At 39.9% G+C, this 18,233-nt stretch overlaps 1 protein-coding gene across 4 annotated transcripts in view; it reads right to left on the reverse strand.

The window, feature by feature from the left end:
- The window catches only part of lmf1 (lipase maturation factor 1), a 945,108-nt gene that overhangs the window by 845,754 nt on the left and 81,121 nt on the right, over positions 1–18,233 (reverse strand). For all 4 annotated transcript variants that reach the window (XM_038821131.1, XM_038821133.1, XM_038821130.1 and 1 more), the window contains one exon: positions 7,014–7,024. In XM_038821131.1, coding sequence (XP_038677059.1) covers positions 7,014–7,024 — 11 coding nt within the window. The remainder of the gene's footprint in view (positions 1–7,013; positions 7,025–18,233) is intronic.

Consider the following 18,233-nt stretch of genomic DNA (forward strand, 5'->3'; position numbering starts at 1 on the left):
TGGCTAAATGGAGTCTACTCATCTGTTAGCACAAAGGGCCCCAACAACATTCCTTTTGATTCTTAATGGTTGAGACATGTATCTATCTCAGGGACCTGAGAGGTGGGAGTCATGTGACATAGACTTCTAGCTTGTGAAATCAGTAATATTGCCTTGTGGTACTGCAAGCTTAGTCTGCTGATTACCATTCGACAAGCAGCCTCAGAGAAAAGAGGCACTGCGCAGAAATGAATATCTGGCCCCATCTACTCGGTTTCTGCTGCAAATTCTGCACCATCGCTAACAAGACGGAATCGTTTCAGCATGCTATCTCATCATCTGAAGTCAAATCCACCTGAAAAGTTGATTTTCAACCTGCCAACCTCCATGAAGCAATACACCATTGAACTTTGATTCTGCACTTTGGAACCCACGTGAAACACCATTTATTTTCTCCGTGATCTCTGCACTGTAAGTCTTCCTGTTCTCTATCGCTCTTTAGCTGTATGAATGCAAAGGGGACAACGCTGAAACCCTCCTCCCGCATCAAGTGCACACAAACAAACTAATCCCTTGAGTTCCTCCCATCTCATTGCTGTGGGGTTGATAATAGAAACTGGATTGCACCAAAGCTGAGGGGTTGGGAAATACACCACGGCTTATAATGGGGGAAGCAAATCAAAAACGCCTTACTGCTTATGGATGGGTGGGTAGAGGAAAAATTAGTGCTGTTTAAATAAATGCCCTCCTGCCTGTAACACTTTGCTTCAAAATTTATGACATTTTGTCTTGAAAGATGCAATGATTGCCTCCCCAACCACAACCTGTGACAAAGCATTCCATCCCCAACAACTAAAGATAATTTTCCCCAAGCTCCCTCCTCTTTTCTTAACCCATAGAATCCCTGCAGAGCAGAAAGAGGTCAATCAGCCCATCGAGTCTGCACCGACCCTCTTGACAAGCACCATGCCTGGACCCACTCCCACGCCCTATCCCCATAACCCCACCTTACATGCACATCTTTGGACACTAAGGGGCAATTTCGCATGGCCAATCAACCCAGCCTGCACATCTTTGGGCTGTGGGAGGAAACCGGAGCATCTGGAGGAAACCAACGCAAACATGCGGAGAAAGTACAAACTCCACATGGTCACCCAAAACCGGAAATGAAGCCGGGTCCCTGGCATAATCTTAAATTGATGACCACACCCCCCCCCCCCCCCCCCCCCCCCGACCCATCACTTACCACCATCAAATCTCATCATGACGTTAAATGTCTCCAAAAAACTTCCTCTTATACTTCCCTGATGCTGAGAAAATAATCCTAGTATCACATTTATCCTCATAATTGTATATTTCATGCGTTATGCTGCTGAATCGACAAAGTGCATCTTAGGCTTAAATATCCTTGTCTAAATGGAAATAGATATAGATACAATCAATCTTCAACTCAATTCCAATATGAATAATCCATATTTCCAACATATTAATCTACAAATTCGATTTTAATACACATGTTTCAGGTAAAAATGCTATTATTTAGCCCAAGGACGAATTTCTTGAGATCCTTGAACCTAAATCTTTGAGCACAGAAATTGTTCCCCTCTCACATTTGGAGCTTGATTCATGCCAAAAGCAATGTTTTCTTTGAGTCAGGTGATTTATCAAATAGGGAAGAAATGAGGATTTGCAACAAAGAACATTCTAGTGGTATTATTTCATACAGTGGTCAGTACCTATTAATCTAAAGCAAGCTTAGTTTCTATCATTCATATGAGAAATACAAGTTGCCTTGAACAAATATTCTGGTGTAACAGATAAGTTTAGTCAAGGCCAACAGATACCTCATTGATAGTCTCCCCCACCTCTCCATTGCTGGTATCTGAACTAATCAAAAATAGTCTCATTCAGTATACCTCACATCACTGGTACCTCGTAGAGTGACAGCTTGCAGAAGAACATAAGATAAGCAATAACTTAGCAATCTCCCCTTGGGCAGAAAATTTATATAATAGATCTTTGACTAATATTGCTGATAGATCTACATACAATGTTAGCTACCAGTCGCGTTTGAGGACTGGCCAGTTAAATGGGAATTTTATTGGACATATGAAATAATGGAGATGCAAAGTATAATTCAATTGCCTCACCATGTGGCAAATGGAGGAGGATGAAGAGAAAGCGAAGGAAAGAGGAAGTTGGAAAAGAATAGTCTGGAGGCAAAAGACATCACAAGAAAGAATGAAAGCACCTGTGTCGGCATGCAGCAAGGCCTGGACAACATTCAGGTTTGAGCTGATAAATAACAAGTGATGTTTGCGTCACACAAGCGCGAGATAATGACCATCTCCAACAAGAGAGAGTCTACCCTCCACACTCAACAGCATTGCCATCCCCACTATCAAATCCAGGGGGTTATGATTGACCAGACACTGAACTGTAACAACCATATAAATATGATGAACAAGAAAAGGCCAAAGGCTCGGATTCTGCAACGGCTTACTCATTCCCTGACTCCCCAAAGCTTACCCACCATTTACAAGGCACAAGTTAAGAGTGTGATGCACTCACCCACGTGCCTGGACACTCACCTAGAAGGACAAGGGTAGCAAATGAATGGGAACATCACAAAGTTCCCCTTCAAACAACACATCAACCAGACTTGGAAATACATCGCCATTCCTTCATTGTCGCTGGATCAAAACCCTGGCACTCCCTAACTGGGCGTTGGGTGTACCTACACCACATGGCTGCAGAAGGCTGCTCATCATCACTTTCTCAAGGGCAATTAAGACTGGGCAATGTCCACATCCTTTCAAATAATTTAAAAATGCAGTTCCAAAAAAAATTTCACATCACATTTTCTGGTTACAAATAATAATAACTAAACACATCACTGTGAAGGAACACAACATAATCAGGGATTAAAATGTGTTATAGGTCTAAAAACAGCTTTTAAACAAAGACATCAATCCAGCACTTATAATTAATTCTAAGTCATTTTGGAACCAAGGCTGCCCAGATTATATTAAGAATCCATTTTCCCTTTTACTGCTTTTACTTCATATATTTTAAATGCTTTATTTCCCACTTGCTCTTTGTGTCAATATTTATTGATCTTGGTCACAAATGAATGTTTTCTTTAAACTTGCCACCTATCAACTGGGCAAAGGGACTTAAAAGGAATGCATTCTGGAAGACACAACCTAAAAATAGCAGGTCCCAGACCTCAGATCAGTGGAAATTCTTGACCCTTGATAGTGGAGTATTCAGTTCAAGTTGTGTGTTAGTACAGCTGCTCCTCACTTGCAGATAATCAGTCCACCTTTTTTGTTTCAAGTGATTTGATTACATAATTATATCCTGATGGGCAATTTATATTATCTCCAACAGATTCGTCAAGGCAGAAGATAGAACTTACAAAGGATTCCTGTAAATTATAACATTTACCAAGTTTGCTCAACAGCTTTCAAAGATTCACTTTCAATATTCACAGGAACATCCATAAACACCAGTAATTTGGAGGCGATTGGGAGCACAAGATTTTTTTATGCAGAAAAAGTCCAGCAAGATCGTTCCATTTGGATCTTTAGTGCACACAAATCACCTTCTCATCAGACGTCGACCTCTTCTCGCTCCAGTCGTACATATAATTGTTTTTTTTTAATTCAGTGAAACAATTGGCTTAATTGACAGTTTTGCAAAATTCTTATTAAACTATATCCCTTTGAGGAAAATGAAGTTCTTGCACCTAATTTAGTGATTCCCAACTTTTAATGTGACATTGAGTCATTCAACATTGGTAATTGGAAAAGATCAATAGTGACATCCTCACAATTCTTGAACTTTGTCAAAACCAGGTACGAGAGTCTCATGTAAAAAACAAATACCATGGCTGCTGCAAAACTGAAATAAAAACTGAAGATGTTGGAAATACTGAGCAAGTCAGGAAACAACTATGGAGAGACAGAGTTAATGTTTCAGCTCGATAATCTTTCAATAAGTTGGGCAAAGAGACTCTCTCTTCACTCGCATCATTTGTGGTAGAACAACTAAATAGATGCACACATATGCATAGGATTAGTTTAAGATGCTACAATTTAGCATCTTTCTTCATTTGTTCATGGGATGTGGGCATCACTGGCAAGACCAACATTTATTGCCCATCCCCAATTGCTCGGGAAGGTGCTGGTGAGTCACCTTCTTGAACCACTGTGGGCCATGTGGTGTAGACACACTCATGCTGTCAATGTATCAGCAATTGCATCGTTAAACCAATTGCATTGTTACAGATAGGTGATGACCATTGCCTCAACAATGAATGGACACAGCTGGAACAGTTCGGTGTGGGGAAACTGCCAAGCATCAGCTAAGCTGTTGCAAGAATAATCTTAAGGTAAAAGACAAGCTTCAGACTTCACCATAGACTATTACTGGATTTAACATACAGTTCTGTAAAAAGAAAGGAGTTCCAGGATTTTGACCCAGTGACACACAAGAAATGGGGATACATTTCCAAGTGAGAATGGTGTGCGACTTGGATGAGACTTATTTCTATGTGCCTGCATGATCTTGGTTGTAGAGATTGTGGGTTTGGAAGGTGCTGATGAAGGAGCCTTAGTGAGTCACTGCAATGTATTTTGTAGATAGTACACATTGCTGCCACTGTGTGCCAGTGTGAAGGGAGTGAATGTTTAAGCTGGTGGATAGTGTGCCATTTAAGCAGATTGCTTTCTACTGGATGTTGTTGAGCTTCTTGCGTGTCGTGGAACTGCACTCACCCAGGCAAGTGGAGAGTCAACCATCACACTCCAAGGACAGGATTGTTCGGTCGTGCCCGCCCCCGAGGGTGGAAATTCCTGCGCAAGATCAATGGACCTTTAAATGGTCCATCAAATTTTGCATGCTGCCCATGATGATTCCTGTAGTGGGTAGGACCGGAAAACTTGCCCTAGATTTGTGCCTTGCAGTAATTAGAGCTGCATTGCTATAATATGACTTTAAATGCAAACTTGTATTCTCCAAGTAAATGGTGCATGCTGGCAAAGCAAACTATATACTGTTAATGATAAAACATAAAATTGCTCTTCTTTGAATTTAGAAGGATGAGGGGAGATCTTATAGAAACATATAAAATTATAAAGGGAATAGATAGGATAGATGCGGGCAGGTTGTTTCCGCTGGCTGGTGAAAGCCGAACTAGGGGGCATAGCCTCAAAATAAGGGGAAGTAGATTTAGGACTGAGTTTAGGAGGAACTTCTTCACCCAAAGGGTTGTGAATCGATGGAATTCCTTACCCAGTGAAGCAGTTGAGGCTCCTTCATTAAAAGTTTTTAAGATAAAGATAGATAGTTTTTTGAAGAATAAAGGGATTAAGGGTTATGGTGTTTGGGCCGGAAAGTGGAGCTGAGTCCACAAAAGATCAGCCATGATCTAATTGAATGGCGGAGCAGGCTCGAGGGGCCATATGGCCTACTCCTGCTCCTAGTTCTTATGTTCTAATGGTGTACCTTTACGCTTTGTCAAAACCTGCATCTTCAATTTTTTATAATCCAGCATCAACTTTAGATATTTTTGTGACAGTTCTGCTTGGCTTCACCTGTTAGGTTCTACTGGCAAAAACTCAAAACACGTCAAAGCAATCAACCATTACAATACCTTTACAGCCCAATTTAAACTGGAGCTAAATTTAGAATCTCCAGAAGGGAGGTTTACGAGACCTGTCACTTCTGACATTGTGGCCTTTAGCTCTCAGCCACGTTTTTAATCCCAATTCCTCGTGGCTTAATAGGTAAGCAAAAAAGAATTGGGACTAAACATTTGCCTGCAACATTCCAACTAGACATCGATTTTTTAAAAAACATTTAATTAATTTATTCAAATACATTTTTAAGCCTGGACTTCCTACGGGTGGTCGGTGGCAGAAAGTTTGTGGAATTGCTGAATGAACAGTCGATTAAAAACACTTCATTTCTCCAGTACTTCTGCTGGTTTATTACTGAATATGGAGCAGAAGATCAGGATGATCCTGCAGAAACTTTTCCAATTGTTTCTATGAATGCATAGTGTAGTAGTATGCTTTGAACCAATCGTTTGGCAGTCGTACTCTTGGCGACACTTAAGGAGCCGGAACCTACATTCTGTCAATATTTGTCTGAACACCCAATTCCATAACCAACAATCAGCTCAGTAATCCTGTACCATCCTGCATAATTTCTCATGACTATGTCAAAAACATGAAGATTTTATTTGGAGAGTCTTTCTTCTCCATTTGCAGGACACATAATGGTCATAAGAAACTACAGAAGATCTTTGATCCTTGATAATGAATATTGCAAATATATAAATACCATTACTAGCAAGACACTCACGCCCTCAAGGAACAGACGCTATAAATATCATGGAAAGAAATGAACACAAACAATTCATTCTTTGGATGTGCATCGTTTCAATAATCTTTTTTAAAAATTTTCACAATTAAGGGGCAATTTAGCATGGCCAATCCACCTACCCTGCGCATCTCTGGGTTGTGGAGGTGAGACCCACACAGTCACGGGGAGAATGTGCAAACTCCACACGGACAGTGACCCAGGGCCGCGATCAAACCCGGGTCCTCGGCATCGTGAGGGAGCAGTGCTAACCACTGCGCCACTCAATCTTGAACACATTACCTGCAACAGTTAGAATGTAACTAAAGCAGATAATTTTATCACTCAATAATCAAGTTTCCTTTCAGCATCTAAGACCTCAAACAAAATGAATGGACATGTTTCACCAAGTGTAGTCTGGTCATTAAGGAAACAGTGTTTATGAATCATTCACATTAATTGCAGTGTTTTTACATCCACTGAAATGGCAGATAGATATTATTAACACACAATGTGGACTACTCTATCACTCACCATTATTGCAACTGATATTCTTCATCAAGGTCATTAAGTGTTGGTTTACAAATTGTGAACTAAAACCATGCTCTTTCTACTGTATCAGTAGCATATAAATCTTCAAAATGTCTGAAATTTCATCGACTTACCAAACGAGTACCTGGAAAACAAAAACAGACAATTGTATGTGTAACACAATCACTTAAAACTTTTGTTTTATGCATTGAAATTTGATTTTAAGGGTTATTATTTGTCATTTCAACCATCCTGGTAAAAGGAAAATAACTAGCAATAGTCGATTACATAATCTCATTGCTAACAGGGTCCATGGTTTTCAAAATATAATGGATGTGATGGGTTGAAGGCTCACATCCACAACACAATAGCTTGTGCAATCTCGAGTCCGGCGCAGTGGGGTTAGAAAGTGAGCAAAGTCCATATGTTGGGAGGGAAAATCCGTAAACAGTTTACTTTTTGGGTCAACTCTAATGCAGAGGTGATGGCGCAAAATTCCCGTCCACCATCTTGAGGCAAGGAGGCTGTATAGCTACAAGAGCAAACTATACGTTAAAAGCTGTAATGACATCTGGGGAGAATTGGGGAAAATTAAGATTAGAAAATGAAATTGGAATCAAATCAAATTTGAAAAGGGAGCTGATAACGACAGCTGCCTGAACAGATTTTGATTTACAAATTAGCATACCAGTGAGAAAAGCAAGTGTTTACCACATGATGAGGGGAAAACAATGGGGTATAGAAGAGGTCACTTCAAAGTGGAGCGATAAGGAAATTGACATATAGATGCTAAAAACCAGATCCACAAGGTGGGTAACATCAAACGGAGAGAATAATATGTCCACAGCTCAGTAACTAGAGAAAGGGGCACAGCAGCAATTGCTACCATCACCGCCATACCCAGCTACAGAAAGTCTCCCAAACACAAGTAATTGCTAATCAGCAGCTGGTTAAGATGTAAAACTGAAAGGGAGAAGATTTTCCCAAACATGGACAAATAACCTGCGTGGAAATTATCTGCTGGTTATATCATGTTGGATGTTGTTTGGGAACAAAGGGGTGTCTTGGAGTTCAGTAAATGTAGGTAGTTATAAATCATGGGATAATTTCATATAATGCTGTGTATATAGCCATCAGTTTAGTTAGGTGCACTGTTGTTGTATATTATAGTCCTCCTTGCCTTGTGTTTTTCTTTTAAATTAATAAATATTCTTTATTAATTGATTATACAACAACTGGACTATTCCTCCCTGGTTTGCATAACTTTTCTCACATCATGCCAAATTGAACACCACTAAGAATTTGTGTTCCAAGTTCCCTGAAACATGCTTTCAGAACTTCGAGAATTTTGTGACTCAATTACTGCCTTGTGGTATTTTTGTAGGCTGGGCGTTAGGAATAAATCTAATAGCTTAAACATCAAGTTGCTAATTCCGACATAAGTTTTTTTTAAATAAATTTAGAGTATCCAATTACTTTTTTCCAATTAAGGGGCAATTCAGCATGGCCAATCAACCTACCCTGCCCATCTTTGGGTGAGACCCACACAGACACGGGGAGAATGTACAAACTCCACATGTTGAGTGACCCGGGGCCGGGATTGAACCCGGGTCCTCAGCTCTGTGAGGCAGCAGTGCTAACCACTTCAACATAAGTTAAAGATGAATTTTCACCACTATCAAAATAAAGAGAACACATCACTTTAGCCAAATGAAATGTTAGGAGGCAGGCAGATACTATTACATCAGTGTTAAAGCCATGAGGAGTCTGTCACAATTTGAAAATGCTCACAGCACAAAAGTTCCTAGTCACTTCTAGCCGTGCTTCCAGCAAAATGTGACCTTATGCACAATGTTACCGAGGACGGTGAGCCAAACAGTGAGCAATACACCATTTTACTGCTACAGAAAATAGTATAGGTTATGATTTTACTGCAGGCTTTGCATCTCTATCACTGTTAAGTTCTCACAGACCATATTATTCTGATTCGTACTGACTACAACGATGAATCAAATGTGTCAAATAAAGTTACCAGAGAAAACATTAAATTAGAAAACTTTACTTAAAAAAACATTTCAAAATAGCAAATATCTCAAAACTCCAGATGAGCTTGAAAGTCATGATCTTCATTTAGACTAGGTGTCCATGAGATTAAATACACATGAAGTCAGACTAGTACATCGTGTTCCAGAATCTCCAGCTCATTAGCTGCCTAGAAAAGCAGAGATTTTCTGAAGAAATCTGCTATGGGAAAATAATTATACCTCCTTTTTCCTTTTAAAGTCCTAACTGGGACAAATAAATACGAACTTTCTAATTATTAACAGTTCTGATAACCAAAGCAATGTTCAAAAGAAGAACTACCTAGCAGATTTTCCTGCAGAAAGGATCTCTGAAACAATAGGTAAATAACCTTTCCCCTACTAAACTGGCCAACATGTCAGAATCAGGCAAGCCCATTTGAAATGACATTAGCCACTGTATACTTTCCCCCAAAGGAACAAAAGGCAGCCTCTAGAGTACAATGGAGAATGCTTCTTGCAGTACTACCAATTGACAAATTCTCCAAACAAATATTAAAAGTCAATATAATTTGAAGAAGGTAAAAACCACTAATTCTCTACAAGTCTTTTATTACCCCTCAGGACACGAAGAAAATGCAGCTATCCATTTTTGTTGAATGGTACAGGGCATAATTTAAGTTGTAAAATAACTGTTCAAACTTTATTGGCATATTACAATGCATCATGAAGCAACAATAATTTCTATCTCCATCCCACCGACATCACTGTCACTTTGATCAACAGGTCCAAATCAGCCAAGTCTTCGCAAAAGATTGTTAGAAGTATCCAACTGTATTCTGTACAGTTTTCTAATGGGGAAAGTAACTAATATCTTTCAACTTATAAAAACCAAGACACCTTCTATGCTGAAAGATTAACGCAGCTAGGGTCCGAGATTAAAAGTATAGCAATATGCAGCATGGAATTTCAGAATTTTAAGCATATGCTGGAAGGTGGTGCAGAGAAAAGAAGCAGCATGTTTCAAATATAGGACTGAGAATGCAGAGAAGGAAAAGTGGCAATCAATAAAGACGTGGGGCTGGATTCTCTGAGCCTCCGCGCCAAAATCGCGATCGGCGTGGGGGGGGGGGGCGGAGAATCGCTTGGGAGTCTCTTGCGCTCGAACTACGCCATTGACAGAGGCACCCCCCCCCCCCCCCCCCCCACGATTCTCCGAGAAAAACTGGCCAAGTTCCCGACGGCATGGTTTTAACCACGTATCGGCCCATTGGGAATGGCCGCCCTGGTGTGGGGAGGCGGGAGGATCTATCACCGGGGTGGCCTCCTGAACGGCCAGGGGTCGTGATTGGGCATCATGGACCTGTGGGCGCACGCAATCTCGGGGGGGGGGGGGGGGGGGGGGAGGGGCCTACATTTCAGGTGCCGCGCCGTGGTCCGAATCTGCCATGTCCCACAGGGCAGCCGCCGTAGGACTCCCGACTGGAAGTGCGGGGCCCCATTATCTGCAGCCAGAGCTGCGAGAATCACTCTGGGGCCCTGCCAGTCCCCTGCAGGGAGGAGAATCACTCAGGATTTCTTAAGGAATGTCCAGAGTGATTCTCCAGCGTTATTACGCTGGCGTGGGACCACAGCCCCATTATTGGAGAATCCCGCCCATGATATTTGCCTGGGAAATGGATGTTAATGAGGTGAACATATTTATTCACTCCCCAACAGCCAGCTGGTGATTGTAGTTACTTCAACACATCTCATGTTAATCATAGAGCAGTTATAAAACTTGTTGGCCACTGACTCCATTTCCTTCTCTAGTCACTGTCTCGTGCAGAAGCAGCGTACTTGAACGAGGTATCCGACTTAATCCAGAGTTGGTGTTCACCCCACACCAGCTCTCCCCCACCCTCTCCAGCTCCGCTATTACAAAACAGTCTAATTCCACCTCTGTAACATCACCAATCTTTGGCCACACCTTGGCCCATCCACTGTTGAACCCTTCATCCAGGCCTTTTGTCCTTCATTCTTCATAAACTTGGAGGCTCAGCACCCACACTACTCTGCTGTCCACCAACTAGTCTGCAAGGTCCTGTTTGTCCATTACTGCTGTTGCATATGGGTCCTAAAATAGCTTGGAATAAACTGAGGAATGATCACCATCAAAGCCAAAGTCAAGGCCCCACCTCATGGAGACACTCACTCCCAGGTTAGATTCCAGCAGAAGTGAGCCACTACCTTGCTGATGAAATTAAACCTTCGAAGATATATTTATTTTTTCGAGGTAGGTATGTCTGGGCCAGTGCAAATAACGGGGCAAGAGTAGACAGCCTCTGCTACAAGCTAACCTGTCCCAATATCAACTTCTCATCCTCTTCTTCCACATTTCCAAAAAGCAAATTTCAAGTAGAGAAACACGCAAATCAATACACATTCAGAAATTAGATTGCAGCAACAAAGATTTCAGCAATATGGCCTTTTAATTGCCTTATTTTAAACCGACAGGTGAGCATGCACAGCACATTCTTCATAAGAAATTAACAGCACTACAGGCAGTCTGTTTTAAATACCATTTATATTTTAAAATGATGCTCACCAGAAGGTACATGAGTATTATTTTTTGAGGGCAGGAAAATTAAGCCACACATGATTCGAATGGGAATCCAGTGGTATGGACCCCTACCCACATTGCACTGGCACAACAATCCTGCCAACCAAAAAAAAATAAATCACACTTTAAAAATAGAAATCCCAAACATCACTCCTGCAAATTTACTTCAGAATCGTTTGCAACTGATCATAATGTGATGGGTTGACTACCTCCAAAAGTATGATCTGTTGGTATCCTAACGTCCGCTAAAATTGTTTACAGTAAGGCTATAGACAAAAAGAATTAACCCACCCAACAATATCATTCTGCCACCGAAAGTGGTGGCCATCTCTTTTCACTTCCTCCTTTTCTTCACCCCTTCTTTCCATAAGGTGTTGACTCCTTGTTGTGATGTAGTTCTATTAGCGTCATACGCCCTGCAACCCCATACTCATGCAGCCATTTGTTCTTGCATCTTCCTTATCTGTATGGTTCAGCAACTACCCAAGGTCACTAAACTATAATGGGGCCAATGAACTACATTTTTTTTTCAAGTTTGCATTCTCCAAATGGTGGACTTGTGGTCATTCATCAATGGTTTTACATTTTAGATTGTATTAATTAAAGCCCAATCCATTTTTGTTCATTTTGAGTCCTGATTATAGTTATTTTTTTAACTGCACATTACTTAACGGTTTATTTACCTAGTTTTTTGTTCTTATCTGGAGTCAACAACCTAACTTTGTACTGTTTTCAGTTAAAACTTAGTAACTGAAAAATTATTAATTCCACAGTTGGCTATTTTGCTGCTCGGTCAGATTGACATTTTGAATTTGATCAGACGAAACAGACATTAGCTCCACATCACCTCTCTGTTCCCGAGGTTTCATATACTGCAATGACTGAAATGATAGGTTTGTGACCACATCTGACTGATCTGAAGAGGAAAACGAACAAGGTTTAGATCTGTGAGTGGGATTATTTGAATGAAATGAAATGAAAATGAAATATGAAATGAAGTTATTTTTAAATAATTATTTTGAAATAAATTAAAGAACTATCAACTAAATCCATCTCAACAACAAACTAAATTCCATATTATAATACCGTCCCTTCACACAGTCAAATCTGCAATGGCTAAAATGTCACCGTTAAGAAAGATACAGTCATGTAAACGTCTTGTAACTTTGCATTAACTGAACCAATTTCTCCAGAGTATATCATCACCAAATCACAGACCAGAAAATAACAACCAGCTTTCACGTACATCATTCAACTAAAGATTTGATTTCAGCTAACCATGGTGAAAATTCTAAGTGACCAATACTGTTTGCATTGCAATTTCCATTAATTCTTGAAATTATTTGGTTCTCAGTTTTACCAAGTAACAGACCAACTCTTCAGACCTCCACACTGCTAAACTTGTGAAAATACCCTGTAATTACTTTACTTTGGCAGGTTTATATGAATTGACTATAGTTCTTGTTTATAAAAACAGCATGTACACTGCAAGGTAATATTTCTCCAATTACCAGGGCCCTGGAGTTCTTCAGCAAGACCCTTCCTTCCGTCTCTATAATCAAATACCCTAGAGGAGAAAGCTTCCTCTGCATTTCTTTTTCCTTCCTAGCAATATGGACAGTGTAATTACAGAGTTTAGAAACCCAGTTTGGAGAACTGCAACCACAACAAAGGGAATGCTGAAACCAGACAAGTGGTTTCATTTACCACCATTCCAGCTTATTTCCTCCCCTACGACTGTTGCAGAATATTTAGGTTTGGCACCAACTAAAAACAGCTGTCGAAGATGTAAATTATTTTTTCTTTGTCTAATGATGGTCTTCAGTTACATGCTTTACATGAAGCAAAAGTTTTTTTTTCAAATTTTCCTTAAAGATCACCTTTTAATCCACTTGCATAGCTTGTTTAATGACCTTCTGTGAGCCATTCCAACACACACGGGGTGATTATTTTCACAACTTTTTGTTTTTAACAAGGGCATTGAGGCTTGTAATAATTACAAGGCATCCTAAATAGCTTTAACCTTTTGCCCTTACCCCCTAATAAGTGCTTCAAACGTCAATCTGTTTGTGACAGAGAGTACCCTGAAGAGGGCAAATGGTTAAATGTTCAAAAGCCATTTAAACCCTGCTCCACCTCTACCCCACCAGTTATTGTGCCAATTTAAGCAAGAATATGCAGAGAACCAGGTCAATTATTGTGCACAGTGCTTATGTGATGCAGGCATCTCAATCATTCTTTTACATATCGATTCAAATTCAAATCAACATGATCTCAAAATTTTAGATTATTTCCCCACTGGCTTTGCTTACTATAACACATTGAGTTTTAGGCATGGTTTATGGATCAGCGTTGAAATAACAAGACCCAACGATGGCAAACAAGCCTAAAAGCAAGAAATTAAGTTTTTTTTCACATTTTACTGGTGTCATTGTACAATTAAATATTGAACAATTCAAACTGAAGGAAGTTTCACAGCAGCAAATCTTTGTAGTTTCAATAGAGCAGAGGGAGGGTTAAGTTCCATATGGTGAGTTCTTTGCCCTTTTGGTTTTAACAGAAAACACAACAGGTGGGCACTGAAGGAACCCAACTTTAAAAGGGGAAGAACCCGAAGGTGCTGGCATAGCTGCTGAGAATCGACCACTGGAAATAGGCTCAGATTAACATCAGGATGTTTAATCCATGACTGCTTCAGGTGCAAGGAGTCAGCTACTGAGTGAATAATTACATCTTGGTCATGAGGTCTGGCCATTCCTTGTACGTACGGCACTAGAACAATCATACAATACGCCAAAATCCTCAAAAGCTACATCAGAAATGTCTACCAGTTTGAAACAGAGGATAGCATAACATCATTGCAATGTCTAGCACTGACGTTGGGTCTTGTTTCAACGCTGATCCATAAACCATGCCTAAAACTCAATGTGTTATCTACATATTAAGCAAAGCCAGTGGGGAAATAATATAAAATTTTGTTGTGTAGCTTCCAGATTTTAAAAACAAGTCTTTTATATTTCTGTATTCCAACAGAAAATAAAAATACATTGATATTAGTGCATGGTTCACATTGCTACAAGATTCAACTACTCCCTGGACTCCCAAGTCTACAGAATTTTTAAAAAATTTACTCATCACAATGCCCATGTTTCACTGTCCAGGTCCTTGCTGACAATTCATGAGCCATGAGAATAAATAACAGGCATAATGCGAACAAATGAAAATCCCCTATTTATTAAAGTTTAAGCTTTAAGGGCAAGTTTAAAGAATGCTGTCTCTTAATTCTAGCGGATTACTCTTCATTTGTCAACTAAAGTGAATATAGGAATGCTCACAATACTTTCATAACTACTGAAAAATATTTAATAACACTTGTCTCTATTTCAAATCAGATGCATTATTATATTTTCCTTAGAATCATAGAATAGTATGGCACAGAAACAGATTACTCAGCCAATCAACTCTATACCAATGCTTGTCTAATCTCACTTCCCTACTGAAACATTAACTCTGTTTCTTTCCACAGATACTGTTGAGTGGCTTCAACATTTTCTGGGGGGTTTTTCAAGTTTTTTGTGAATATAGACAACCCTCTAGAATCTTAGCAAATGTATTTTTTTCTTTAACGGAAGTCATCTGTCTAGTGCTAGATATATTCCACGCTACCTAATTTGAGAGTCCTCTATTGTTTTTCAGTTGGTCAGACAATGGTTATGAATCAACAATCTACCTGACAATGGCTATTCACCTCATAACCCTCCGGTTTGAGTATTAAGTATCATCCAGACAGAAAACTCTTTAACCTCAGTTGCCTCTATGTCAAGACGAAATGAACTGACCACCATAGGCACATGATCTGCAATTTGCAGGTGACTGTAGCATCTTTGCCCACTTTGCACCAAATTTGCAAGTATTCTGCATGTAAGAATATCAAACCAAAACACCCATCAAACCACATCTGGTCAGCTAAATATTCCATTCCCCAATATATGTTGAAGAGGAGACTGGAATAAGTTGAGCACTTCCCATGCAGCCACCTCTCTCAAAAGGCCACCACTGACTAGGAAATCCTTACTAGATAAGCTATGCCAGCTCAGGGTTCTATGGACTACAGCAGTGAGTATTTGTCTGAGAGCAAAGCCATCCCCAAGTCAACAAAACTCCAAGTGGACAGAGCAGCTGTCGTCGCCACACTCCTGTACTACAGCGAGACATGGACTATGTATCAGCAACACAAAAGAGCACTGGAGAAACTCCATTAGCAATGTCTCTGTCACATCCTTTTGGTTGAATGGAAGGACAACTGTCAACTGAAGTCAGCTCCACTAACATTCAGGATAAACTCCTGAAAAATCAACTTCAATGGACTGGACATTATGTCTGGATGGTCAAAATCTATCTCCCCTGCCAAGTCCTGTTTCGTAACTCAAATGACTAACATTCCGGGGGAAGACAAAGAAAACACCTCAAAGACACACTGAATATCTTCTTGAAGTGCAGCAGGAGCTTACTACCAATCATTAGGAATGGTGACAGCTTATCCATCAAGCTGCATTACACTTTTGAGTCACAATGCTGTAATGATGAGGCAGAGTGGTGACAAACATCGAAGGAGCATGGCCTCACGACGTGAGATAATTTATTAAATATATTTGGCATTTTGTTTTACATTAATCATATTCTCAGACATTTAGTTTACACTATCAACATAAACTGTAACTAAATTTTATTCAATTGACAATCTTCATAATTTAAAATCAACTGATTTTACAAATGTGTTTATCCATTAATGATCCCATGAAAAAGTTCACAATAATAAGTCGCAGTGGAGGCCAAAAATGCAACTGAACTTTGGACAAACTTGAAGCCCATTCTAAAACAGATACCTTTCTCCTGCATTTCAAACAGGAGACAGACAAACCCACATCCTCTGTGGCGATAGAATGAACCCACAAAGCTGTTTTTTTATTACTAGGTTTAAGGCTATAGCCAGCTGCTCAATTTATGAAACAACTCGTGCACTTTTTGTTCAATGAGACAGGACAATGCCATGGAATGAAACTTCCCCTCCCCATCCCTTTTAACTTTACATCTGGTGACTATACAAAATACTTCTACCGCAGGCATGATACAAAACAGCGAAGACATTAAGGGAAGCACTGGTATAGCCTGGGAGGGCAATTAATTTAAACTTGACATGAATATTTTCCAGAACGCAGACAGCAGTTGTTACCTGATTAACACCTCATCACTAGAGTTAGAAGATTAAATTAAGTTGATGTTGTGGAACATGCTGTGTCAATTAAATGAGTTTTTTCTATATTTACAAATTAGTTTGGCTGCAGTGAGAACACTGTTGTCCAATATATTACCCACTGCCCACATGTGGCTAATTAGGACTCCAGATGTGGCTAGTTGCATTGCTAATCAGTAAATACAAAATGAGTAATAGACACATTATTGGGCGTTTGATCTCAAATACATATTCACACAGTATATGAAGTGCTTTTTTGCTCATTTGTTGATAAAATGGGAAGATGAAAAGCAGAGCTTACGTGGGTTGTTCTTATTTTTTGTGTTTTACACTTCCTTGGATATTGAATGGTGATAGGTGTTCAAGTAAATCCTCGCGTGAAAAGTATCTGCCTGTATTGTATGAATGTCCACAAGGCACTTAAACCAAAATAGTTGCTTGAGGCTAAAATAGTGACAATATAGCCACACCTTTGCAAAGTCAACAATATCTACACTGACTTAGAATTATAGGTTATAGGTGCCTACTTTAGGAAGGGTGGTAAGGGCATGAAAAGGACAATTCGCCAAGGGGGAATAATATTCTTTATGAAGAAAGACAAAGGAAAGAAAGAATTTCAATTTAGATAACACCTTTCACATAGTCAGGATATTCCAAATTGCTTCATAGACAAGTACTTTGCAAATACTGATCTTCCATCGGCAAACAGCAAAAACCAGTCACTGCAACATGTTTCAGCAGTGTTGGTTGAAGGTCATGCTTTGGTCAAAAAGCTGGGGAAAGAATTTCCCCTGCTCTTCTTCAAATACTTACTTTAAAAAATAATTATCCCATGCTTAAAGTTACAAAGCCAATGCGCAGATTGGACAGGGCAAACCCTCAATTCAACTCATTACTTGCTCCAAAAACCAATTCAAATTCAAATTCAACCCATTTCATGGTTGCCACAAGAGAGACATACAAGATACAAGCTGGCAAGAAAGGTCTTGCACCTCATCTTGGGCTTAACCTGACACTTGATCATAGCCAAAAGGCCAAGAAGTGATTCCTTCAAATATTTACTGATCATCGCACTGAGTAATTAGATAATTGCCTTTTCAGCTTTGCCCATATCCTGAGAACAAATAAAAAGCGCCATAGAATTTTTAAAAAATTATTATTTTTTTTAATTTAGAGTACCCAATTAGTTTTTTCTAATTAAGGGGCAATTTAGTGTGGCCAATTCACCTAGCCTACACATCTTTGGGTTGTGGGGGTAAAACCCATGCAAACACGGGGAGAATATGCAAACTCTATACGGACAGTGACCCAGAGCCGGGATCGAACATGGGACCTCGGCGCCGTGAGGCAGCAGTGCTAACCAGTGTACCACCATGCTGCCCAGGAATTTTTTTTAAAATCCTACTGACAAGCAGACATGGCAGACCTGGTGCAACATATCATCCAAAAGATGGCACCTCCAACAATGAAGCCTCAG

The sequence above is a fragment of the Scyliorhinus canicula genome, chromosome 15 (genome assembly GCF_902713615.1).
Source record: "Scyliorhinus canicula chromosome 15, sScyCan1.1, whole genome shotgun sequence".
NCBI classification, from domain to species: Eukaryota; Metazoa; Chordata; class Chondrichthyes; order Carcharhiniformes; family Scyliorhinidae; genus Scyliorhinus; species Scyliorhinus canicula.